Source organism: Chelon labrosus, assembly GCF_963514085.1.
Source record: "Chelon labrosus genome assembly, chromosome: 4".
Classification (NCBI taxonomy): Eukaryota; Metazoa; Chordata; class Actinopteri; order Mugiliformes; family Mugilidae; genus Chelon; species Chelon labrosus.
Window position 1 is genome coordinate 1,411,492 of NC_140340.1, and position 26,113 is coordinate 1,437,604.

The following is a 26,113-nucleotide window of genomic DNA, read 5'->3' on the forward strand; positions in this document are numbered from 1 at the left end:
AACAATGTCCCAATGGCTTCAAACATTGGACTTGTCTCTGTCCTAGTCCTGTTAGATCTAAGTGCTGCAATTGGCTCTATTGACAATATTTTAATACAGAGACTTGAAAGTGTGATCAAGATTAAAGACACTGCATTAGACTTGTTTGGATCCTATCTATCTGACAGATTCCAGTTTGTCAGTAAGTTATGGAGTTCCTCAGGGTTCTGTGCTGGGACCAATACTCTTCACATTAAATATGCTTCCTTTGGGCAATATTAATAGGAATACAGCATAAACCTAAATCTCTATGTAGATGACACCCAGCTATGTTCACCCATGGAACCAGATGAAAGTAAACAGCTGGTTAAACTCCAAGCCTTAAAAACATAAATAATGATCTGTACGTTCCTCCTCTTAAACTTAGACTAAACAGAAGTCATTGTATTTGGCATTGTAGATATTCTTGCTAAACAGGTCACTGATGTCCATGTTGTTTCTGTCTCTGACTCATATGTCCCATAAAGAGCAGAAATAGAAACCCACTGCATACTTGTGTGCATTTCCTGGTACAGGTGGTCAACATGAAACACGCTGCAGTCAAACACCTGTAACTATTAGTATTGAAATACAGCAGGAGATGAGAGGATGTAATCATAGTAATCAAGTTCTGTCACAGAAACTGCTGGGTTCTTTGTCTCCTCCTTCTATTTAATTTTCTAAATCTGATGGTTGATTTAATGATGAGTCCTGATGGTTCCAAACGTCATCAATTCACATATATTGAACTCTCTAAGCTGTAGAAATGGTTTAATACGTTCATTCCGAGGTCTGCTCATTGATCTGAGTGGAACTAGGTTTGTGAACAAGAACTAAACTCAGCCACTGTGCCGCCCTCTGTGACAGTGATAAATATAAAAATTAAAGTGGACAATTGTAATGAGGATTTCAGTGAACCAATACTTTGTATAAGACTAGTCTGTGACCAGTCCTTTCAGTCATAGATTGTTAGTATTTTTGCAAGAAACCTTGTTTAATCTCACAGGTCACAGTTTGTATTTTTATATATTGTCTCACAGGAGTGAGATTAAGGTCAGGTGATCTGAAAGTAAATTAAATAGTTCAAGAGTACTGCAGTTACCCGTAACCCGAGTTGAAAAGAAACTGAGAAAGGAGGTTGTCTGTGTTAGCCCTGTGATAGACAGGAGACCTGTCCAGGGTGGACCCCCCCCTTCTAGACCAATCACAGCTGGGATAGGCTCCAGTACCCCCCGCGACCCTTCACAGGACAAGAGGTTACAGAAGATGGATGGATGAATGAATGAATGAATGAATGAACTGAATGTGTTAATACAATCCAACAATTGGTTTATGCATAAGTACCATGGCGTTAGAAACATCTGTGGGACCTAATCTGTATTTGGACTGCTCCAATAGATCTATCTGAGCTAACTTCAACAATCACTGCATCCTGATGTTCACGGATGTTTTACATTAAATTGATACTACCATGTTAAATCAGATTAATTTATCTTGAGTACTGGAGACCCAGATGTCTGAGCAAACAATAGGCCGATGTCCAACCTCAGTTAAAATTCTAGGAAACGTTGATTCTTATCAGTTGTATGACCATTAAACATAAATGGTTGATTTTATGATCAGGTTTCAGAGTTAATAAAAGTACAGAAATGTATCATGTTAAAGTTACTAATGACACGAGATATGGATCAAAATTAATGTCAAATGTGTCTCAAGCTAACAGACTCTGTTCTGATCTATTCATTTGTAAAGAAACACACTGGGCTCTTGACAAAGCTCCACCCCTTGTTTTATTCAAAGTGCGACAAACCACAAAAGAGGTGATTCCGGTTCAGTTCAGTTCAGTTCAGACACACAAGGCCCAGCGTACGGTAAGATTTGCCTTCATTACACAGCTTGGACTTAAACTGAGAGAGGACAGTTACAGTGGGGAATACCACAATACTAAAGTACGAAATACTTCAAATAAACCGGCTTGAGACTAAAAAAAAGTGCTGAAAGTGAAAGAAAAGAAACTGCGAGCAAGGAGGAAAGTCCCTTCCTGCTTTCTATGCTGTCTGATGTGTCATGAAAACAAGGAAGTAGAATGCTTACATGTGTGATTTAACACTGTATTTTGACCAGTATTATTACAATTATTACATGATTGATGCCAGCTGTCAAATCACCTATCTAAGAAAGAAATCTAAGAAAAATATACAACAGAAAAAAATGCAGACTGAGCAGCTCTGCAGTGTAACAATGACTGACTGTACTTTGTGTCTGCTGTGTTTCAGCTTCACTCAAAGACTAAATGGCTTCTAGTTTAGAAGAGGATCTCTGCTGTCCAGTCTGTCAGGACATCTTCAGAGATCCTGTTGTTCTGTCATGCAGCCACAGCTTCTGTAAAGTCTGTCTGAAGAACTGGTGGAGAGAGAAACCAACACACCAGTGTCCAGTTTGTAAGAGAAGATCTTCAAGAGATGATCCACCTTCAAATTTGGTGTTGAGGAACCTGTGTGAGTCCTTCTTACAGAAGAGAGATCAGAGATCTCCAGAGTCTCTCTGCAGTCTGCACTCTGAGAAACTCAGACTCTTCTGTCTGGACCATCAGCAGCCAGTGTGTGTCGTCTGCAGAGATTCAAAAAAACACTCCAACCACAGATTCAGACCCATCGATGAAGCTGCAACAGAACTCAAGAAGTACCTGCATGAAACTTTGAAGCCCTTAAAGAAGAAGTTAAAGGTTTGTCAACAAGTTAAAGTGAAGTTTGATGAAACAGAAAAACACATCAAGGTCCAGGCCCGACACACAGAGAGGCAGATTAAGGAGCAGTTCAAGAAGCTTCACCAGTTTCTAGCAGAGGAAGAGGAGGCCAGGATGGCTGCACTGAGAGGGGAAGAGGAGCAGAAGAGTCAGATGATGAAGGAGAAGATGAAGACTCTGAGCAGAGAGATAGCAGCTCTTTCAGACACAGTCAGAGCCACAGAGGAGGAGCTGAGAGCTGAAGACGTCTCATTCCTGAACAACTACAAGGCTGCAGTGGAAAGAGTCCAGCGCTGCCCCCTGCTGGATGATCCACAGCTGCCCTCAGGAGCTCTGATAGACCAGGCCAAACATCTGGGCAACCTGACCTTCAACATCTGGAACAACATGAAGGACATGGTCTCCTACACTCCTGTCATTCTGGATCCAAACACTGCTTATCCAGGACTGATCCTGTCTGAAGATCTGACCAGTGTGAGAGGAGGAGGTGAACAACATCTTCTTGATAATCCAGAGAGGATCGATTATTACAATTCTGTCCTGGGCTCTGAGGGCTTTAACTCAGGGACTCACAGCTGGGATGTTGAAGTTGGAGATAACACGTGGTGGATACTAGGTGTGTTAGCAGAGTCTGTCCAGAGGAAGGGAGCCATACCATCTGGATTGTGGGGAATATTATTCTATAAAGGTAAATACTCAACACGGTCACCATCCGCTCCTCTCACTGATCTCCCATTAAAGAAGAAGTTCAAGAGGATCAGAGTGAATCTGGACTGGAACAGAGGAAATCTGTCGTTCTCTGATCTTGATACTAACAAACACATACACACTTTCACACACACTTTCACTGAGAGGATATTTCCATATATATTGAATGGGGATAAACTACCAGTGAAGATATTACCAGTGAATCAGGTCACTTTGAGATAAACAGGATGATTCTGTTTATGATGTTTTTTCTTTTTTTAAATGAAAAGTCACTGACTTTAAAATTATCCATTTTTAATCAAATATATTTACAAGAAGTTTTGTGTTCAAGTGGTTTTGTTGAGTTTCAGTCAGAGGAGTTGTTGTTTTTATTAAGGAGAATGTGTCATTTTTAAGGTGGACTGTTGTCAGAACTGAATGTTTGTCTCTTGAGAAATGAAAAGCTTCTAGATGATCCAGATGTGAGTGATGTGATGATGTGAGCTGTATTTCATGTAAACTGTGACCTGTGGTCATTCTGTTCATCTAGTTTCTGATAAAATTGTGTGTAATACATTAAAAAGGAAAAAAAAAATCTGATTTGTTGTCATGATGTCTTCATTCTGACTGAAATGTAAGGAGGAAAGGTCAGTGTGGCGATAGCTGTCTGTGAAATCACTTTCTTTGGTTTTGGATATGATTTGGAAATCTTCAGTCATAGATTGTTGGTATTTTTGCAAGAAACCATATTTAAACTCTCAAGTCAGAGTTTTTAACTTTCTGAGAAATATTGCCTAATGGACAGGAGTGAGATTACATGGGTAAGGTCAGGTGAACAAAAAGTAAATAAAATAGCGCAAGAGTACTGCAGTTACCCGTAACCCGAGTTTAAAAGGAGGCTGAAGATAAAGCCTGAGGCCGAAAGGAAAAAGGAAAAGTGTTCAGATTTGGCATGATTTTATTGAATATATAAAATTGAACTGAACATGTTAATACAGTCCCACAACAGATGTATCCATATGTAACATGGCAACAGAAACATCTACGTATATGATCTAATCTACATTTGGACTGCTTTCCTCCAATAGATCTGTCTATGGTTACTTCAACAATGACTGCATCCAAACCTTCAACTCTTCTCAAATGAGTGTTGCAAGCTAACATACTCTGTTCTGATTTGTTCTTTTGGAATGAAACTGTAACAGGGTAGATCTGTATCAGGCATTTTGTGAGCACATGGTGCGTGTGTGTGTGTTGGGGTGTGTAAGAGTGGGTGTGGCTTCCACATGTGGGTGTGTGCAGTGATCCTAGGTGATGGGTTGATCTGATACAGGTGTGCTGGGTGTGACCTTGTCACAGCCAGCTTAACTACCACCAGTGCATTCACCATTCAGTCTCTCTCTGTGTCTGCTGGTGTCAGGTACTGTGTGTTAAGCTTCCTATTAGTAGTTTGATGTTTCTTGTTAATCACTCTCTCTTTGTTTGCTGGTGCCAGGTATTGTGTGTTTAAGCTCCCTATTAGTAGTTTGGTGATGTTTCTTAATGAGTCTCTCTCTTTGGCCCTGTCCACACGTAAACGCAAATACGCCAAAACGGAGGTTTTTTTAATCGCTTTGGCCGAGCGTCCAGACGTGTCCTGTAAACGCATAGCCCTAAAACGCACTTTTCTGAAAACGGGTCCCAGGGTGGAGAAATTTGAAAACGCAGCTCTAGCGTTTCCTTGTGGACACAGAAAAACGAAAACGATGACGTCATCGTATGCGTCCCCCCCCCGAGCAGCCTTACACCTCCCGTGAGCGAGACGTCTCATAACAACATCAACAACAATGGCGGACTACATGCTAGTTTTCATGCTGGAGACGATATTGAGCCTATTAGGGTTACTAGGGCAACATATCATGCTCCTGTGCCACCACGCTGAGCAAAAAAGGCGATTTGTAAACAGCGCTCAAGCTTTGTGCGCATGCTCCGCCTCTTCCTCTCCATTTTTGGTGAATTTCTGAAACCGAAACAGCGCCACTTATAGGCCTGGAATAGGAAGTAGCGTTTTCGGTCGAGCAGAAACGGACCCGTGTAGACGCGGATATTTCTTGAAACGATGACGTCGAAAACGGAGAGAAAAAAGATCGTTTTCGTACGTGTGGACAGGGCCTTTGTCTGCTGGTGTCAGTGGGGTGTGTGTGACGTGGTAACGGAGTCTTCTCCTGAGAACGGTGGGTCGGAGCAAGAAAGTGCCGGCAACAGCACAGCGCAGCGCAGCGCAGCGCAGCGTAGCGCAGCAGCAGTAGCCAAGGTGTAGTGCCGACGGAGCCACCTGGTACAGCAGCCAACCCCGCCGGATACAAAGTACCAGCCCTGGTGATTGTACGGTTTTGCCTCACACCAGAACCCACACCCGGGACACCCAGCCAGAGAACTTGTAGCCCTCTTTTAATTAGTCAGCCCCAGATGTCGCTCCATGACTTTTAATTATATTTTTAGAACTGCAAATAAAGATATATTTTTATGATCTGGTCTGGTTGTGTCTTGCCCATCAATAACTGGTTGGTCAAATTGGCATTTTGAACCTCTTTATAAAACACACTGGCAAAACAAACTTTACTCACAGGGACAAGAGGACTCGAGGACTGACAGCTACAAGAGGGAGTACCTGAGTACTACAAAAACTGTACTGGTCATATTAAACTATATCTGCAGCTAAGAGAGTCCAATACATGTGAAATCGAAGAAGTTTGGAAACAGCAGGACTCTTCATTAAATTAAGTATCACGTCACAAAAATGCTCGTTGACAAATATTTTTCGTCATCGTCTTTGTTAAAGAAATTAACTCCTAGTTGGGTCTCAAAGGACGAGTCTCCAAAATATTTCTGGGGTGGAAAACAAGGACAAAGTGTAGAGGGGAATAAAAGTTTTGAATATATCAGAATGTCTGTTACATGTCACCAAGACTGGAGGATTTTTTAGGGAGTGTGGCATGACTTCCTCCAGTTCATTTGTGAATAACAGGTTCAACTTAGTAGGTTCAGGTCTTTGCAAGTCAACTTCTACTGATCCATGTGTCAATGATTTTGTGTCTGAGATGTGTGTCCACCTCCACCAAGACATTGGTGCATGCACTTTATAATCCAAACCATGTTTAAAGTTGTATTTAGCTTAAATAAAGACACAAAGACTTGTTTATCTGAATAATAAACCTGCATGTCTCATACAGACAGTATTGTGTATGAATGGGGGGGGGGGGGGGTTAAACGTGGAAAATGAGTGAAATGATTAAAAAGTTCTTGTTAAAAGGGGAAGCACAGCTAGTGGTGAATAACCGGGAGACAGCACGCTGACAGCGACCAGAGGAAAGAGAGGTGGAAAACCAATCGATGCCGGTGTACTGAAAACAATGGATTTATTGAACGGACTTATAATAAAAACAGGCTCGGTAAAACCTGAAAAGTTAAAAAAAAAAAAAGTAAAAACTACACTCGTTAAAAACAGTCCATTCCTAAAAGAAAATAAGTCTGTCATGGTCGCCAGACCGGGTACGAGGCGGCTCAGGGGGGAGGTGAGGGAGGCCTGCCGCCACTCCAGGTGCCGCAGGCGCCTCTTCGGCCCCTTGCAGTGGGCTTGCTTGAAGTCACCTGCAAAATAAAGCACAAGGCCAGTATGGGTGTCCACACAACGCACGAGCTACTGTGCAGCCGCCTAACCACACACCAGAGCGTTACTAACGGCCCATAGGGAGAAACTTACCCGCCAGGCAGAGTGCTATGCTCTGCCGCTGCGAGTACTTCTTAACGTAACGCTCCGTGGTCTCTTTTTCTTTGCGACCGGCATACCCGCTGCTGGGACACCCGCTGCCTTGGCTCGTTCTCGACCTCCTCCTCGTTCCCGTCCCCTCGTGCCACCCCGACGTCCCTCTGGCGTCCCACTCACATGTTATCTCGTTGAGTTGCCTCAGTCCGTCCCCCATCTTGGCTCTCTCTTTTCCTACATGTCACGATCGGTGCCAAGTCCGTGTCTCTGGCTGGCGTCTTCCTCCCATCTTGGCTCTTCTCCTCTTTCCAGTTTGTGCCTCTCTTTAGAAAGAAAGAAAGAGAAAGAGCCTTTATTTGTCATTATATTATACAAGTATCATATAACGAGATTGCATGGTCAGACATGGAGGGTTGGTCCTGAGCCACTGCACTCGCGCGCGCCGCCACTGTGGCCCAACCTGACCGGTGCCTAACACCTAGCATGTGGTGCCTAACACCTAGCATGTTTTGATGATGGGAGGAAACCGGAGTGCCCGGAGAAAACCCACGCAGACACGGGGAGAACATGCAAACTCCACACAGAAAGGCCTCCGCCCCGGGGATTTGAACCAGCGACCTTCTCGCTGTGAGGCACCAACGCTACCCACTGTGCCACCGTGCTGCCCTTTATATCACTCCGCCGCCGCGGATTGGTTAAGCGGTTCGGGAAAAGGGCGGAACCTCCCAGGTGTAGCTGCTCAATAAAAAGGTGCGTTCACATAGCCTGGCTGACGCGACTGCACATCTCAATGAGATGCTGGTCTGGAAACTACGTGTTTATTTTCTCGTATTTGAGGCGTGGTTTTACAAATGCCTAGAGCCGTTTATTGGGCGCTACGAATGTCTATCAAATGCGCCTGGTAATTCCCATGCTGCCTTGCGCGCGATTCATAGCCAAAGCCTGTTGGTAGCAGAGCAAACACATCCTTCTTGGCAATGAAGTCTTTCAACGCCAAACGTTGCTCTTTTTTTAAAATAAACTTGCGTTCTAAGCTACTTAAAACCAGTGTTTGGAATAACGCCGTTTAAAAGAACGGCGTTAGGTAACGACGTTATTTTTTCAGTAACGCGGTAATCTAACTAATCACTTTTCCCGTCGTTACAACGCCGTTAATGTTACTGGACGTTAAATGCGGTGCGTTACTATGCATTGATTGAATAAACTGTGTAATCCGAACGCACCCCTGGCTCACCGCTAGTGAGGAGGTGGGTTAATAACGAGGTAAGCGATTATGATTGGCTAAGGCAGAGTCATGTTTCATGGTAGCCAATCAGAGCCAGTGTTTTTACACACATGCCAGCACACGCGCCACACACACACACAACAGCTAAACAGAGATTTGATGAAGCAGCAGAGATGGCGAGTCAGGAGCAATCCGATGAAAAGTTGGCATTTTCAAGGTGGAGATATAAGCACTACTTCAATAAATAAAAAAAATCATTGTGGGCAAAGGGAGGAACGTGCATGTAATGTGTACATTATGTCCAGGAGCGAAGACTTTCTCGACATCCGTTGTAAGCAACTCTAATTTAATGAAGCATCTGATCTCACAACGACACACGCATCTACAAAGCTAGTGGCCAAAAACACCGATACCTCCACCACAGGTGATAGCTCGCCGTCTAAACCCTATCGAAATATAAATATTATATATATAAATATAATATAAATATAATTATAAAATATATAAATATCGAAAGTTATGTACAAGCACCTGTCTGTTCTACTCATTTCAACTGACTTGTGAAAACTGCTCAAAAAATCCAAATTCTTTGACATATAGCAACTTTTTTTTTTTAACAGTAACGCAAATAGTTACTTTCCCTGGTAACGAGTTACTTTTATTATAGAGTAATTCAGTTACTAACTCAGTTACTTTTTGGAACAAGTAGTGAGTAACTATAACTAATTACTTTTTAAAAGTAACGTTCCCAAAACTGCTTAAAACACTGTCTAAGGCTGCATCGAACGGTAACGTTAGGTCCGCTGCCATGTTGGATTAACACACTACAAGCTTCGGTGTCGCGCATAGACGTTGTCATCGTCTTGCTGCCCCCCCCCCCCCCCCCCCCCCCCCCGTTCTGTGATTGGTTCCCTATCTCAGGAGAAAATATGGGCGATGGTTTCCAGACTGCTTTTGCAGTGAGAATGAAATCGCGCGCAAAGCAGTATGGGAACACCCAGGCTAGCGTTCACAGGCAGTCGTTAAAAATCACACGCATGCTCTAAAATCTTAACATAAGCATGGAATAGTAAAAACTCAATAAAATATAAAAACAAGGAAAAAAAATAAATAAATAAAAATCATGTTAAAACACTTTTCTGCCCTGTGACACATACACTGCCTGGATTTCACTAATCAAATAGGTAGGAGTCTCCTATTGGATAATTACTGCATGGGTGATTATCTTTAAGCTGACAACAAGTTATTTAAGGCCAACTGATGCAATGAGTAGCTTCTCATTTCTTCAACAACCATGTCTAAAGACACATCCTGTGGTCGTGGAGAAGATGTTAGTCTGTTTGAGAAGGGTCAAATCATTGGCATGCATCAAGCAGAGAAAACATCTAAGGAGATTGAAGAAACTAAAACTGGGTTAAGAACTGTCCAAGGCATTATTAAAAACTGGAAGGATAGTGGAGAACCATCAGGGTAAGAAGAGAGGCAGATGAAGTGATGCACCCATCATGCCTAGTGTCTACTGTACAAGCCTGTGGGGGCAGTGCTATGATCTGGGGTTGCTGCAGTTGCTCAGGTCTAGGTTCAGCAACATTATGTGTCCAAAGAATGAGGTCAGCTGACTACCTGAATATACTGAATGACCAGGTTATTCTATCAATGGATCATATTCCAGGATGACAATGCCAGGATTCATGGGGCTCAGATTGTGAAAGAGTGGTTCAGGGAGCATGAGACATCATGTTCACACATGGATTGGCCACCACAGAGTCCAGACCTGAACCCCATTGAGAATCTTTGGGATGTGAGAAGGCTTTGTGCAGTGGTCAGACTCTCCCATCATTTTTTCAACAGTGAACGTAGATGTGAGTTGCGCTCAATCTGGAGAGAAATAACAACATTCAACCCCGCCCATGCAAAAAAAAAAAAAGAAAAAAAGTTGTCAGCCGATATGGGATTTATGACATACAGCATGGCTGGTGCAGCTGAAAGAGAAGCCGCCACCGGCACCTGTTCATTTTGGAGTCTATGAACTTAGTTCAAAATAAAGAAATGTGAACCATGAACTTGAACTAGTTCACCTTTACCTGTGTGAACTGAACTTTGAACTAGTTTTTGTTTAGTGTGAACTTGCAGAACACTGCACACAGATAATGGTTTCTTCCGATATAGTGAGGAGGAGAGAAAAACAGGAGGAGAGAAAAACAGAGGCCGGCACAGTGGGGAGGTGGTTAGCACTGATGCCTAACAGCGAGAAGGTCCCGGGTTTGAATCCATGAAGTGTTGAGTTTCCGATGTCTACTCTATCAACTCCAGCTTCCAGTACATTGACTCAGCAGCTTGTGTGACTGTGATAAATATCAGAAATACAAGTGGAAGAGTCTCAAGTCTGGGATACAATGACATGCTTTATCCTGCAGAGGGGGCTCTGCACCAGCATTCAGCAGGAGGGAAGTGGTTCACTCTTCAGTGAAACAGCAACATACTGTATGTATATATGTGCACTACATAGTTTTGACTTTTGCTTTCTGCTACAACTAACTGAAAAAACAGAAAAATGGAAATGATGACAAAAAGTCCTTCATTTGTTTTTCATGTGAAGTTATTGGGTTCTTTCCACACCAGTTCAATTAAAGCTGAGGCCTTCCAACTCAGTGTAGTATTAATCATATTGGCCCGGTTTCACAGACAAGGCTTAAGCCTAATCCCAGACTAAAATGCTGTTTGAGCTTGCTTAACTTTAAGTCACTTGCAGAGACCTATCTTAAATTAGTCATAGATTTTGTCTGTTCTGGATTAAACAAAGCCAATTGCAAGAGGGTAGATTAGAGCTACTCTAGGACTAAATTGTAGTTTATATTAATCCTGCAAAGAGGCAGGTTTAACTTCAGCTTGGTAGTGTTTGTGAAAGGGAGCACAGATGGTTTGGGAGCATGGAGTATTTGGAATATCTAAATGAAGACCAATATTCACTACAGAGGCCAGCCAGACAAATACCTGTGGACAGGAGCAATCCATTGAATCAGTACGATGAAATAACTTTCCGAGACCGCTTCCGTATGTACAAAGAAGATGCATTGGAGATCATTACATTGCTTGAGCCTAGACTTTCCTCCATGTCTCAAAGAGGAAGGCCTGTACCAAGTTCTTTCCAAGTTCTGATCACTTTGAGATTCTTGGCATCTGGAACCTTTCATCGTGAGACTGGTGATTTGTGTGGTGTCAGTGAAGCAACAGTCTGTAGAATAGTTCACAATGTCTGCAGTGCCATTTGTGAACTGAGAAATCTGTACATTATGTTCCCTGATGCTGCTGAGCAAGCCAACTATAAAATACGTTTCTATGAATATGGGAACTTCCCGGGAGTGATTGGCTGTATAGATGGATGTCATGTTGAAATCAAGTGTCCATCAACTCCTGATGCTGAGGAGTACAGGAACCGTAAGAACTGGTTTTCCATCAATGTCCAGGCTGTATGCACTCCCAATTTAGAGTTTTCAAACATTGTTGCCCGTTGGAAAGGAGCAACACATGATTCAAGGATTTTTCACAACTCTTCATTGTGTGCTCAGTTTGAGAGAGGGCAACATAGTGGACTACTACTTGGTGACAGTGGATATGCTCAGAGTTCCTATTTATTCACACCTTGGCCACATCCCACAACAACTGAGCAGCAAAGATACAACAGAGCTCATATTCGCACTAGAGGGATGGTCGAGCGTATGTTTGGAGTGTGGAAGAATCGATTCCAGGCTTTACGCAATACACTTCGCTTTGAGCCAAGAAGATGCTGCAAGGTGATCATTGCTACAGCTGTGCTGCACAACTACCTGAAGCAGCATAATTGTCCTGACCCTCCAATGGAAGACCAGATTGATCCAAATGTGCCCATGCCCGTGGCAGAAAATAACCAAGGAGGACTTGCGCTCAGAGCTGCTTTCACATTGCAGCACTTCAGTTAGAAAAAAAAATACATTTAACCATGGAATGCATTGATTACGGCTTGTTTTTGCCTTGCCTTTTGCCTTGCTTGTTTTGTTTGTTGTGTACAACATATATAAATAGTGTGCAGAAAAATTAAATGGGAAACTTAACCAAGGCTGTTCTAAAATGTAGGTAGTGGTGTTTACGTTATTCACACTCTCACAATTTCACAATCACTCACAATTTATTTTCACAAGATATTTCATTACACTATATAGCTGTCTCATGCATCTTTCTTTGAACAGCTCTCTCTTCTAATTTCATATCTAATTCGACCTGTAAAATTTTCATTTTCATGTCATGCTCTTCTTTCAGATATTTCATTTTCAGCTCATGAAATTCTAAGGCTAACTTTTCATGCATGGACATCCTTTTTGGTCTCTGCTGGAAGGTGGTGACAGTATCTTTTCTCTGGGATGCCGTACCAGATGTGGAGGGTGAACAGTCACTGTGCACTGGCTCTTCCACCAGGGTTAGAATGGTTTCCTCTGTGAAAAGATCACTGTTAGATACAAAAACTCACATGAAATGAAATAAAATAAACACAGACAGTGGAATAATCTGTATGTACAGAATGAGGTAACTAATTTGCTTTCTATCATATATTTACCATTTGTGCTCAGTTCTTCATGTCCACTGTCCAAATGGTCATCATCTGGTATACCATCCAGAGGTTGCTGGTCCTCTATTATCCCAGTCAACAAGTCCGCCAATTCATCAGTCTTGTCTTTACTAGGTGGGGGTCCACCACCAGTAGTAAATCTCTCTCTTCTGGCCTCTGCATTCCTTTTTTTCAAATCTAATTTGATGTTCTTCCACAGAGTCTATGAATGCAGATATCATTCAATATAGACAATGTCACAAAACTATATGACATCTGTGATATACAGATCATAATTGACATGTCTCACCTGCAGTTGCTGTACCGCTCTTGTGGTTACATTTTCATTTGCATTGAATTCACTACAAATGGCAGCCCAAGCACTCCTCTTCCTTTGTTCAATAGCAGCACTGTGGCCTTTACTTTCAATAACAGCATGAGTTCCCACAATCTGTTTAAGTAGAGTTTTTTCATATTCAGTATAGTTCTTAGAGCGTTTTCTTTTACCTCCAGCCATGTTTGGTGTCAGAATTCCCTCCAGCAACGCTGTCCTCAATTCCATTCCAGGTTTTTATGAGCACCAATAGGCTAACAGGCTGTGCTCCCACTTAGGCTAATGAGGCTTGACCCAGGTGTTCTCGTTTAAGCTTACTCCAGGACTCCACAGTCTGGGACTAACTAAGACAAATGTAAGCCACGTTCATGCAAGCCGCTTAAATGACCTAGCTTTACTAGTCTGACTTAGGCCTACTCCTGACTTGATATAAGCCTTGTCTGTGAAACCGGGCCAATGGCCCGGTTTCACAGACAAGGCTTAAGCCTAATCCCAGACTAAAATGCTGTTTGAGCTTGCTTAACTTTAAGTCACTTGCAGAGACCTATCTTAAATTAGTCATAGATTTTGTCTGTTCTGGATTAAACAAAGCCAATTGCAAGAGGGTAGATTAGAGCTACTCTAGGACTAAATTGTAGTTTATATTAATCCTGCAAAGAGGCAGGTTTAACTTCAGCTTGGTAGTGTTTGTGAAAGGGAGCACAGATGGTTTGGGAGCATGGAGTATTTGGAATATCTAAATGAAGACCAATATTCACTACAGAGGCCAGCCAGACAAATACCTGTGGACAGGAGCAATCCATTGAATCAGTACGATGAAATAACTTTCCGAGACCGCTTCCGTATGTACAAAGAAGATGCATTGGAGATCATTACATTGCTTGAGCCTAGACTTTCCTCCATGTCTCAAAGAGGAAGGCCTGTACCAAGTTCTTTCCAAGTTCTGATCACTTTGAGATTCTTGGCATCTGGAACCTTTCATCGTGAGACTGGTGATTTGTGTGGTGTCAGTGAAGCAACAGTCTGTAGAATAGTTCACAATGTCTGCAGTGCCATTTGTGAACTGAGAAATCTGTACATTATGTTCCCTGATGCTGCTGAGCAAGCCAACTATAAAATACGTTTCTATGAATATGGGAACTTCCCGGGAGTGATTGGCTGTATAGATGGATGTCATGTTGAAATCAAGTGTCCATCAACTCCTGATGCTGAGGAGTACAGGAACCGTAAGAACTGGTTTTCCATCAATGTCCAGGCTGTATGCACTCCCAATTTAGAGTTTTCAAACATTGTTGCCCGTTGGAAAGGAGCAACACATGATTCAAGGATTTTTCACAACTCTTCATTGTGTGCTCAGTTTGAGAGAGGGCAACATAGTGGACTACTACTTGGTGACAGTGGATATGCTCAGAGTTCCTATTTATTCACACCTTGGCCACATCCCACAACAACTGAGCAGCAAAGATACAACAGAGCTCATATTCGCACTAGAGGGATGGTCGAGCGTATGTTTGGAGTGTGGAAGAATCGATTCCAGGCTTTACGCAATACACTTCGCTTTGAGCCAAGAAGATGCTGCAAGGTGATCATTGCTACAGCTGTGCTGCACAACTACCTGAAGCAGCATAATTGTCCTGACCCTCCAATGGAAGACCAGATTGATCCAAATGTGCCCATGCCCGTGGCAGAAAATAACCAAGGAGGACTTGCGCTCAGAGCTGCTTTCACATTGCAGCACTTCAGTTAGAAAAAAAAATACATTTAACCATGGAATGCATTGATTACGGCTTGTTTTTGCCTTGCCTTTTGCCTTGCTTGTTTTGTTTGTTGTGTACAACATATATAAATAGTGTGCAGAAAAATTAAATGGGAAACTTAACCAAGGCTGTTCTAAAATGTAGGTAGTGGTGTTTACGTTATTCACACTCTCACAATTTCACAATCACTCACAATTTATTTTCACAAGATATTTCATTACACTATATAGCTGTCTCATGCATCTTTCTTTGAACAGCTCTCTCTTCTAATTTCATATCTAATTCGACCTGTAAAATTTTCATTTTCATGTCATGCTCTTCTTTCAGATATTTCATTTTCAGCTCATGAAATTCTAAGGCTAACTTTTCATGCATGGACATCCTTTTTGGTCTCTGCTGGAAGGTGGTGACAGTATCTTTTCTCTGGGATGCCGTACCAGATGTGGAGGGTGAACAGTCACTGTGCACTGGCTCTTCCACCAGGGTTAGAATGGTTTCCTCTGTGAAAAGATCACTGTTAGATACAAAAACTCACATGAAATGAAATAAAATAAACACAGACAGTGGAATAATCTGTATGTACAGAATGAGGTAACTAATTTGCTTTCTATCATATATTTACCATTTGTGCTCAGTTCTTCATGTCCACTGTCCAAATGGTCATCATCTGGTATACCATCCAGAGGTTGCTGGTCCTCTATTATCCCAGTCAACAAGTCCGCCAATTCATCAGTCTTGTCTTTACTAGGTGGGGGTCCACCACCAGTAGTAAATCTCTCTCTTCTGGCCTCTGCATTCCTTTTTTTCAAATCTAATTTGATGTTCTTCCACAGAGTCTATGAATGCAGATATCATTCAATATAGACAATGTCACAAAACTATATGACATCTGTGATATACAGATCATAATTGACATGTCTCACCTGCAGTTGCTGTACCGCTCTTGTGGTTACATTTTCATTTGCATTGAATTCACTACAAATGGCAGCCCAAGCACTCCTCTTCCTTTGTTCAATAGCAGCACTGTGGCCTTTACTTTCAATAACAGCATGAGTTCCCACAATCTGTTTAAGTAGAGTTTTTTCATATTCAGTATAGTTCTTAGAGCGTTTTCTTTTACCTCCAGCCATGTTTGGTGTCAGAATTCCCTCCAGCAACGCTGTCCTCAATTCCATTCCAGGTTTTTATGAGCACCAATAGGCTAACAGGCTGTGCTCCCACTTAGGCTAATGAGGCTTGACCCAGGTGTTCTCGTTTAAGCTTACTCCAGGACTCCACAGTCTGGGACTAACTAAGACAAATGTAAGCCACGTTCATGCAAGCCGCTTAAATGACCTAGCTTTACTAGTCTGACTTAGGCCTACTCCTGACTTGATATAAGCCTTGTCTGTGAAACCGGGCCAATGGCCCGGTTTCACAGACAAGGCTTAAGCCTAATCCCAGACTAAAATGCTGTTTGAGCTTGCTTAACTTTAAGTCACTTGCAGAGACCTATCTTAAATTAGTCATAGATTTTGTCTGTTCTGGATTAAACAAAGCCAATTGCAAGAGGGTAGATTAGAGCTACTCTAGGACTAAATTGTAGTTTATATTAATCCTGCAAAGAGGCAGGTTTAACTTCAGCTTGGTAGTGTTTGTGAAAGGGAGCACAGATGGTTTGGGAGCATGGAGTATTTGGAATATCTAAATGAAGACCAATATTCACTACAGAGGCCAGCCAGACAAATACCTGTGGACAGGAGCAATCCATTGAATCAGTACGATGAAATAACTTTCCGAGACCGCTTCCGTATGTACAAAGAAGATGCATTGGAGATCATTACATTGCTTGAGCCTAGACTTTCCTCCATGTCTCAAAGAGGAAGGCCTGTACCAAGTTCTTTCCAAGTTCTGATCACTTTGAGATTCTTGGCATCTGGAACCTTTCATCGTGAGACTGGTGATTTGTGTGGTGTCAGTGAAGCAACAGTCTGTAGAATAGTTCACAATGTCTGCAGTGCCATTTGTGAACTGAGAAATCTGTACATTATGTTCCCTGATGCTGCTGAGCAAGCCAACTATAAAATACGTTTCTATGAATATGGGAACTTCCCGGGAGTGATTGGCTGTATAGATGGATGTCATGTTGAAATCAAGTGTCCATCAACTCCTGATGCTGAGGAGTACAGGAACCGTAAGAACTGGTTTTCCATCAATGTCCAGGCTGTATGCACTCCCAATTTAGAGTTTTCAAACATTGTTGCCCGTTGGAAAGGAGCAACACATGATTCAAGGATTTTTCACAACTCTTCATTGTGTGCTCAGTTTGAGAGAGGGCAACATAGTGGACTACTACTTGGTGACAGTGGATATGCTCAGAGTTCCTATTTATTCACACCTTGGCCACATCCCACAACAACTGAGCAGCAAAGATACAACAGAGCTCATATTCGCACTAGAGGGATGGTCGAGCGTATGTTTGGAGTGTGGAAGAATCGATTCCAGGCTTTACGCAATACACTTCGCTTTGAGCCAAGAAGATGCTGCAAGGTGATCATTGCTACAGCTGTGCTGCACAACTACCTGAAGCAGCATAATTGTCCTGACCCTCCAATGGAAGACCAGATTGATCCAAATGTGCCCATGCCCGTGGCAGAAAATAACCAAGGAGGACTTGCGCTCAGAGCTGCTTTCACATTGCAGCACTTCAGTTAGAAAAAAAAATACATTTAACCATGGAATGCATTGATTACGGCTTGTTTTTGCCTTGCCTTTTGCCTTGCTTGTTTTGTTTGTTGTGTACAACATATATAAATAGTGTGCAGAAAAATTAAATGGGAAACTTAACCAAGGCTGTTCTAAAATGTAGGTAGTGGTGTTTACGTTATTCACACTCTCACAATTTCACAATCACTCACAATTTATTTTCACAAGATATTTCATTACACTATATAGCTGTCTCATGCATCTTTCTTTGAACAGCTCTCTCTTCTAATTTCATATCTAATTCGACCTGTAAAATTTTCATTTTCATGTCATGCTCTTCTTTCAGATATTTCATTTTCAGCTCATGAAATTCTAAGGCTAACTTTTCATGCATGGACATCCTTTTTGGTCTCTGCTGGAAGGTGGTGACAGTATCTTTTCTCTGGGATGCCGTACCAGATGTGGAGGGTGAACAGTCACTGTGCACTGGCTCTTCCACCAGGGTTAGAATGGTTTCCTCTGTGAAAAGATCACTGTTAGATACAAAAACTCACATGAAATGAAATAAAATAAACACAGACAGTGGAATAATCTGTATGTACAGAATGAGGTAACTAATTTGCTTTCTATCATATATTTACCATTTGTGCTCAGTTCTTCATGTCCACTGTCCAAATGGTCATCATCTGGTATACCATCCAGAGGTTGCTGGTCCTCTATTATCCCAGTCAACAAGTCCGCCAATTCATCAGTCTTGTCTTTACTAGGTGGGGGTCCACCACCAGTAGTAAATCTCTCTCTTCTGGCCTCTGCATTCCTTTTTTTCAAATCTAATTTGATGTTCTTCCACAGAGTCTATGAATGCAGATATCATTCAATATAGACAATGTCACAAAACTATATGACATCTGTGATATACAGATCATAATTGACATGTCTCACCTGCAGTTGCTGTACCGCTCTTGTGGTTACATTTTCATTTGCATTGAATTCACTACAAATGGCAGCCCAAGCACTCCTCTTCCTTTGTTCAATAGCAGCACTGTGGCCTTTACTTTCAATAACAGCATGAGTTCCCACAATCTGTTTAAGTAGAGTTTTTTCATATTCAGTATAGTTCTTAGAGCGTTTTCTTTTACCTCCAGCCATGTTTGGTGTCAGAATTCCCTCCAGCAACGCTGTCCTCAATTCCATTCCAGGTTTTTATGAGCACCAATAGGCTAACAGGCTGTGCTCCCACTTAGGCTAATGAGGCTTGACCCAGGTGTTCTCGTTTAAGCTTACTCCAGGACTCCACAGTCTGGGACTAACTAAGACAAATGTAAGCCACGTTCATGCAAGCCGCTTAAATGACCTAGCTTTACTAGTCTGACTTAGGCCTACTCCTGACTTGATATAAGCCTTGTCTGTGAAACCGGGCCATTATTTACAACATGGAGCCTCAGCTGTCTACATACCTACACATGTATACAGTATGTACTTACATTTTACTTACATGTACATAATACTTAAATGAGTTTGAGTTTAACTTCTTTTAGGATTTATGTCTGATATTTGATGAATACAAAATGAAAGAAGACTTTAAAGAAGAAATATCTTCTCCTTCAAAAACATTTCAATAATTTGTGGCTTTAACAATTTAATGAGAGTTAATGGCTTGGTGTTCTTCAGTTAAAACAGAAAGATGTCACAATGACACAACCAAGTGGCTGGAATAGTGTACAGGAACATCTGTACCCAGTATGGAATAGAAGTACCCAAATCCCAATGGGCCGCACCACAGAAGGTGGCTGAGAACAACAGGGCCAAGGTGCTATGGGATTTCAGCTTCCAGACTGACAAACAGGTCCTGGCTAACCAACCGGACATAGTGGTGGTAGACAAAGAGCAGAAGAAGGCGGTGGTGATAGATGTGGCGACACCAGCAGACACCAACATCAGAAAGAAGGAACACGAGAAAGGTTGAAAAGTACCAAGGGTTGAAAGAACAGCTGGAGCAGTTGTGGAAGGTCAAGGTGAGCGTGGTCCCCGTGGTAGTAGGAGCACTTGGGGGAGTGACCCCCAAACTGGGGGAGTGGCTCCAACAGATCCCAGGAACAACATCAGGAGCCTCAGTCCAGAAGAGCGCAGTCCTAGGAACAGCTAAGATACTGCGCAGAACCCTCAAACTCCCAGGCCTCTGGTAGAGGACCCGAGCTTGAGGATGACACATATGCACGAGTCAATGACTTGATCTTATTCTGTACTTGGATCAAGATGTACTAAGTATTAGTACTTTGTGGCAGAAAGAAGTAAAAAGTTTACCACAGTACAAGTATAAGCTTTAGTCTTAAAGTATACGTGTAAGTCTTAGTATTACTGTAGTCTTAGACTTTTCTTTGTACTTTTCAGTATAAGCCAAATATACTTCACTATACTATTCTCATAGTATATGAAAGTATATGAAATATAATATATAAAAAAAGTAAACTTCAAGTATACTGCCTCAATTTTAGTATAAAATAAGTATACTCATAGTACACTTGAATAAAGTACTTTTTGCTAAGGGTAAGGATTGTCAAATGTGTTTCAAGCTATCACACTCTGTTCTGATCTATTCATTTGAAACGCAACACACTGGACTCCTGACAAAGCTCCACCCCCAAACTTTATTTAAACTGAGACAAAACAGGAAACAGTTAATTCCTGTTCAGTTCAGTTCAGTTTGGATACATGAGGACACAACAACGGTAAGATTCACTTTCATGATACAGCTGGGACTTAAACTGAGGAAGGACAGTAACTGGAGGGAGTACCACAATACTATGTTACTGAAATACTTCATATAAGCTGACTTCTGACTAAAACATACTCAAAGTGAATTAGATTGTTAGTGAATACTAATAAGTGAAAGTAAAGAAACTGGCGACATGGAGGAAAGTCTCTTCCTGCTTTCTGTGCTGTCTGGTGTGTTGTGAAAAGAAGGAAGTTGAATGTTTAGATATGTGATTTAAAACTGTATTTTGACCAGTATTGTTACATTTCTTTTACTTTGTTATTTTTTTGTAACGGAGGCTTAAGCACAGGGGGCTTGACCATTGTTCACACTCGCGACCAGCTGTTAGCGCTGTGTAAACCTGTATTGCCGCCTGGAGCCAGGCCTGAAATCCCTGAGGAGATATGGAGGAGACGCTGGAAAGAAAGTGAAGGCAAGGAAGGAGAGATAGAAGCCTGTCGTTCCTGCGATCATCATGGGGAACGTTTGCTCCCTCACAAACAAAATGGACGAACTGAGAAATCTGAGCCTCAGCCTGGAGAGGGTGCTGCTTCTCTGGAAGACCTCCTGCCTGGTTCCTGCACCCAGGAAGTCGTCTCCATCTGGCCTCAGTGATTACCGTCCAGTCGCCCTTACATCCCATGTGATGAAGGTGCTGGAGAGGTTGGTGTTGGCCCACCTAAAGCCACAGGTGAGATCTTCTTTAGACCCCCTACAGTTTGCCTACCAGCCGTGTCTGGGGGTGGATGACGCTGTTCTGATGACTCTGCAGTTGTAGGGTGTATAGAAGGTTGGTGGACGGATTTGTGGGGTGGGCTGGAAGGAATCACCTGCTGCTTAACGTGGACAAGACCAAAGAGATGGTGATGGACTTCAGGAGGAAGGGAGTAGCTCCTCTGCCCCTCAGCATCCTGGGTAGGGATGTGGAGATGGTGGAGGATTAAAAATACCTGGGAGTGACCATCGACAACAGACTGAACTGGAGGACCAACAGTACAGCTGTGTACAAGAAGGGCAACATTGAAATTTCCAAGTTTGGGATTAATAAAGAAACTATCTATCCATCTGTCTTATGTGATTGCTGCCAGCTGTTAAATCACCTCAGACAATCTAAGAAGGATACACAACTGGACCAAAGCATACGACACATTGCAACGTGACTGTCTGGAGCAGGAACTTGTAGAAATCATGTGAATTTTATTGAGAAAATAAAAGTTATAGTTTTATTCACGACTTCTCCACTGAGTAAATGTTGAAGTATGTGAATAACAGACAATTCTTGTCTCATCCTCCTTTACTGAGAGCTGGAACAGCAAACAACACAACAATAAAACACACCTGATCTGAAATATATTTCTCTGCAGTGTAACCATGACTGACTGTACTTTGTGTCTGCTGTGTTTCAGCTTCACTCAGAGATTAAATGGCTTCCAGATCAGAGGAGGATCTCTGCTGTCCAGTCTGTCAGGACGTCTTCAGAGATCCTGTTCTTCTGTCATGTAGCCACAGCTTCTGTAAAGTCTGTCTGAAGAACTGGTGGAGAGAGAAACCAACATGTTTGCTGACGACACCGCTGTTGTAGGACTAATCTCCCACAACGACGAGACAGCCTACAGGAGGGAGGTGTCCCACCTGGAGGACTGGTGCCGGGAGAACCACCTCCTGCTGAACGTCAGCAAAACAAAGGAACTGATAGTGGACTTCAGCAGGAAACAGCAGAGGGACTTCCATCCACTCACTATCTGTGGCTCTGAGGTGGAAAGAGTGGACACTTTCAGATACCTGGGAGTGACCATCTCACAGGACCTGTCATGGACTCACCATCTGAACACCATCGTGAGGAAGGCCAGACAGCGTCTCTACCTCCTCAGACGCCTCAGAGACTTTAAGCTCCCTCTCAAGGTGCTCAGAAACTTTTACACCTGCACCATCGAGAGCATCTTGTGTGGGAGCATCACCACCTGGATGGGAAACTGTACCAGGCAGGACTTCCTGGCCCTCAAGAGGGTGGTCCGTTCAGCGGAGCGGACCACCAGAACTCCCCTCCCCAACCTGCAGGACATTTACACCAAGCGTTGCAGGTTAAGGGCCACAAAGATCCTGAAACAGCCCAGTCACCCCGGACACTCTCTCTTCTCTCTACTGCCATCAGGCCGGCGTTTCCGATGCCTGAGGACAAAGACTGAGAGGCTGAAGAAGAGTTTCTATCCCCATGCCATCCGCCTGCTCAACTCTGAGCCTTAACTGGACTTAAATATCACTGCACTTTATTCATGAAGCTGCTAACACTGTAAATTGATGTACATATACAACCCCCCCCCCCCCCCCCAAGTTTACCAGTCTATATTTTTATTTTTATTCAGTCTATATTATTATTTTATTTTTATTTTTATTTTTTATTCTTATATTTAATTCTCTATTGGTGTACATTACACTTATATTGCTTACCTTGTGTGCATACTACTGTTTACTGTAGTACTATATTTCTTTCTTTTTATTTCTTTTTACTACAGGCTGCAGGTACAACAACACATTTCACTGTACATTGTACTATGTATAACTGTGCATGTGACAAATAAAAATCTATCTATCTATCTATCTACATACCAGTGTCCAGTTTGTAAGAGAAGATCTTCAAAGAAAGAACCACCTTCAAACTTGGTGTTGAAGAACCTGTGTGAGTCCTTCTTACAGGAGAGAGATCAGAGATCTCCAGAGTCTCTCTGCAGTCTGCACTCTGAGAAACTCAAACTCTTCTGTCTGGACCATCAGCAGCCAGTGTGTGTCGTCTGCAGAGATTCAAAAAAACACTCCAACCACAGATTCAGTCCCATCGATGAAGCTGCAACAGAACTCAAGAAGAACCTTCAGGAAACTCTGGAGCCCTTAAAGAAGAAGTTAAAGGTTTGTCAGCAAGTTAAAGTGAAGCTTGATGAAACAGAAAAACACATCAAGGTCCAGGCCCGACACACAGAGAGGCAGATTAAGGAGCAGTTCAAGAAGCTTCACCAGTTTCTAGCAGAGGAAGAGGAGGCCAGGATGGCTGCACTGAGGGAGGAAGAGGAGCAGAAGAGTCAGATGATGAAGGAGAAGATGGAGACTCTGAGCAGAGAGATAGCAGCTCTTTCAGACACAGTCAGAGCCACAGAGGAGGAGCTGAGAGCTGAAGACGTCTCATTCCTGAACCACTACAAGGCTGCAGTGGAAAGAGTCCAGCGCTGCCCCCTGCTGGATGATCCACAGCTGCCCTCAGGAGCTCTGATAGACCAGGCCAAACATCTGGGCAACCTGACCTTCAACATCTGGAACAACATGAAGGACATGGTCTCCTACACTCCTGTCATTCTGGATCCAAACACTGCTTATCCAAGACTGATCCTGTCTGAAGATCTGACCAGTGTGAGAGGAGGAAATGAACAACATCTTCCTGATAATCCAGAGAGGTTTGATTATAGCTGGTCTGTCCTGGGCTCTGAGGGCTTTTACTCAGGGACTCACAGCTGGGATGTTGAGGTTGGAGATAACACAAGATGGACACTGGGTGTGTTAGTAGAGTCTGTCCAGAGGAAGGGAAGCATACGATCTGGATTGTGGGCAATATGGTTCAATAAAGGTAAATACTCAACTTATTCACCACCAGATCCTTCCACTTATCTCTCAGTAAAGAAGAAGATCCAGAGGATCAGAGTGAATCTGGACTGGAACAGAGGAAATCTGTCGTTTTCTGATCTTGATACTAACAAACACATACACACTTTCACTGAGAGGATGTTTCCATTCATTAACATTTTGGATAAACTCCCAGTGAAGATATTACCAGTGAATCAGATCAGTTAGAGATAAACATTATGATTCTGTTTATGATGTTGTTTCTTCTTTTAAGAGAAAAATCAGTGAATTTAAAACACACCTGTCCTCTTTTCTCTTTATTCTAAAGCTGTTTTTCTTGTGTTTCAAACTATTTCACTGTTTCTATAGAATTAGTTTATTCAGCAAATTAAAGTAAAAATGATCCATGTTAAATCAAATATATGTAGGCTACAATAATCGTCCTGTTCCAGTGGTTTTACTGAGTTTCAGTCAGAGGAGTAGTTGTTTTTATTAAGGTGGACTTGTCAGTTTTAAGGTGGACTTTTTCGTTTGGTTCAGACTTGATGTAAAGTTGTTGATTTCAGAACTGAATGTTTGTCTCTTCAGAAATGAAAAGCTGCCAGATGATCCAGATATGACTGATCTGTTGATGTGAGCTGTGTTTCATGTAACCTGTGACCTGCTGTCATTCTGTTCATCTACTTTATGATAACATTGTGAGTAAGACAATAAAAAGGGAAAAGTGTTCAAATTTGCTGTCATCATGTCTTCTTCATGTATTCTGATTGAAATGTGAGGAGGAAAGGTCAGTGTGGTGATAGCTGCCTGTCTGAAATCACTATCTTTGGTGTTGGTGTAAGTATGGTCTGGAGACCACCTTCCATCATAACCATTTGTAGGAAATCTGTGAAGTAATAATGTGTATAAGTCTATAAGTGAACCTTTCAGTCATAGATTGTTGGTATTTTTGCAAGAAATCTCATTTAAACTCACAAATCAGAGTTTGTATCTTTCTGAGAAATATTGTCTCATTGATCATTAGATTCATGTATTTTAAGTAACAAGCTTTGTGCCTCAGACTCTTAAGGTTGCTGGAACTAATCTTTTGCTTAAAAAAAACTCAGACGTCTGAGTAAAGCATAGACCGATATCCAACCTTCCTCTTATTGTTTAAATTCTAGAAAACGCTGAAACTTATCATCCTTGTTAGGTTTTAGAGTTCATCAAAGTACAGAAATATATCTGGTTAAAGTTACTAATGACACAAGATATGGATCAAAAGAGATGTCAAATGTGTTGCAAGCTAACAGACTGTTCTGGTTTATTCTTTTGGAATGAAACACACCGGCAAAACAAACTTTACTGACGGTTCAGGGACAAGAGGACTCAAGGACATTAATGATTATGTTCATTACACATCTAGGACTTTAACTGTTAATACAATCCCACAACAGATATATCCATAAGTACCTTCTCATAAACATCAGAAAAAGAAACCCACTGCATACTTGTGTGCATTTCCTGGTGCAGGTGGTCAACATGAAACACACTGCAGTCATGTACCTGTGAACATTAGTACTGAAATACAACAGATGTAATGATGGTGGATGTCTCAAGTTCAACCAGAGAGACTGTTGGGTTCTTGTTCTCCTCCTTCTATTTCATTTTCTCAGTGTGATGGTTGATTTAACGGAAAGTCGTGATTTTTCCAAACTTCTCCAACTCTACGACAGAGCAGCTATTGTGTGTGCTACATTTCTGTGAAGATTTTATAAGTGTAGAAGGGAATGAACTGTTTGAACATATCAGAATGTCTGATCCAGTCACCAAGACTGACTTATTTCTCAGGTTCACTTAGTGTTATGTTCTGAGCTGAGTTCAAACCCTGTCTTCTCTATCAACTCCAACTCCAGCTTGTGTGATAAACATCAGAAATACAAGTGGAAGAGTCTGAAGTCTGGGATACAATGACATGCTTTATCCTGCAG

General features: G+C 42.2%; 4 protein-coding genes across 5 annotated transcripts; all 4 read left to right on the forward strand.

The window, feature by feature from the left end:
* The first annotated feature begins 762 nt into the window (after positions 1–762).
* On the forward strand, positions 763–24,486 carry LOC311487410 (zinc-binding protein A33-like). Of its 2 annotated transcripts, none has more exons than XM_084543677.1 (2): positions 763–2,500; positions 23,196–24,486. In XM_084543677.1, exons 1-2 carry the CDS (start codon positions 2,312–2,314, stop codon positions 24,369–24,371), a joined length of 1,365 nt encoding a protein of 454 aa, XP_084399803.1. In that variant the 5' UTR covers positions 763–2,311; the 3' UTR covers positions 24,372–24,486. The 2 variants fall into 2 exon arrangements, with proteins under 2 accessions (XP_084399803.1, XP_084399802.1); XM_084543676.1 differs by lacking the exon at positions 23,196–24,486 and having other exon boundaries at positions 763–1,889; positions 2,295–4,069.
* On the forward strand, positions 11,113–13,780 carry LOC311487423 (putative nuclease HARBI1). The gene has a single exon (XM_084543690.1). It carries the CDS (start codon positions 11,352–11,354, stop codon positions 12,378–12,380), a length of 1,029 nt encoding a protein of 342 aa, XP_084399816.1. The 5' UTR covers positions 11,113–11,351; the 3' UTR covers positions 12,381–13,780.
* Positions 13,822–16,484, forward strand: LOC311487424 (putative nuclease HARBI1). Its single transcript, XM_084543691.1, has one exon. The coding sequence runs from the start codon at positions 14,056–14,058 to the stop codon at positions 15,082–15,084; it is 1,029 nt and encodes a 342-aa protein (XP_084399817.1). The 5' UTR covers positions 13,822–14,055; the 3' UTR covers positions 15,085–16,484.
* On the forward strand, positions 16,526–19,244 carry LOC311487422 (putative nuclease HARBI1). Its single transcript, XM_084543689.1, has one exon. The coding sequence runs from the start codon at positions 16,760–16,762 to the stop codon at positions 17,786–17,788; it is 1,029 nt and encodes a 342-aa protein (XP_084399815.1). The 5' UTR covers positions 16,526–16,759; the 3' UTR covers positions 17,789–19,244.
* Positions 24,487–26,113: the final 1,627 nt, after the last annotated feature.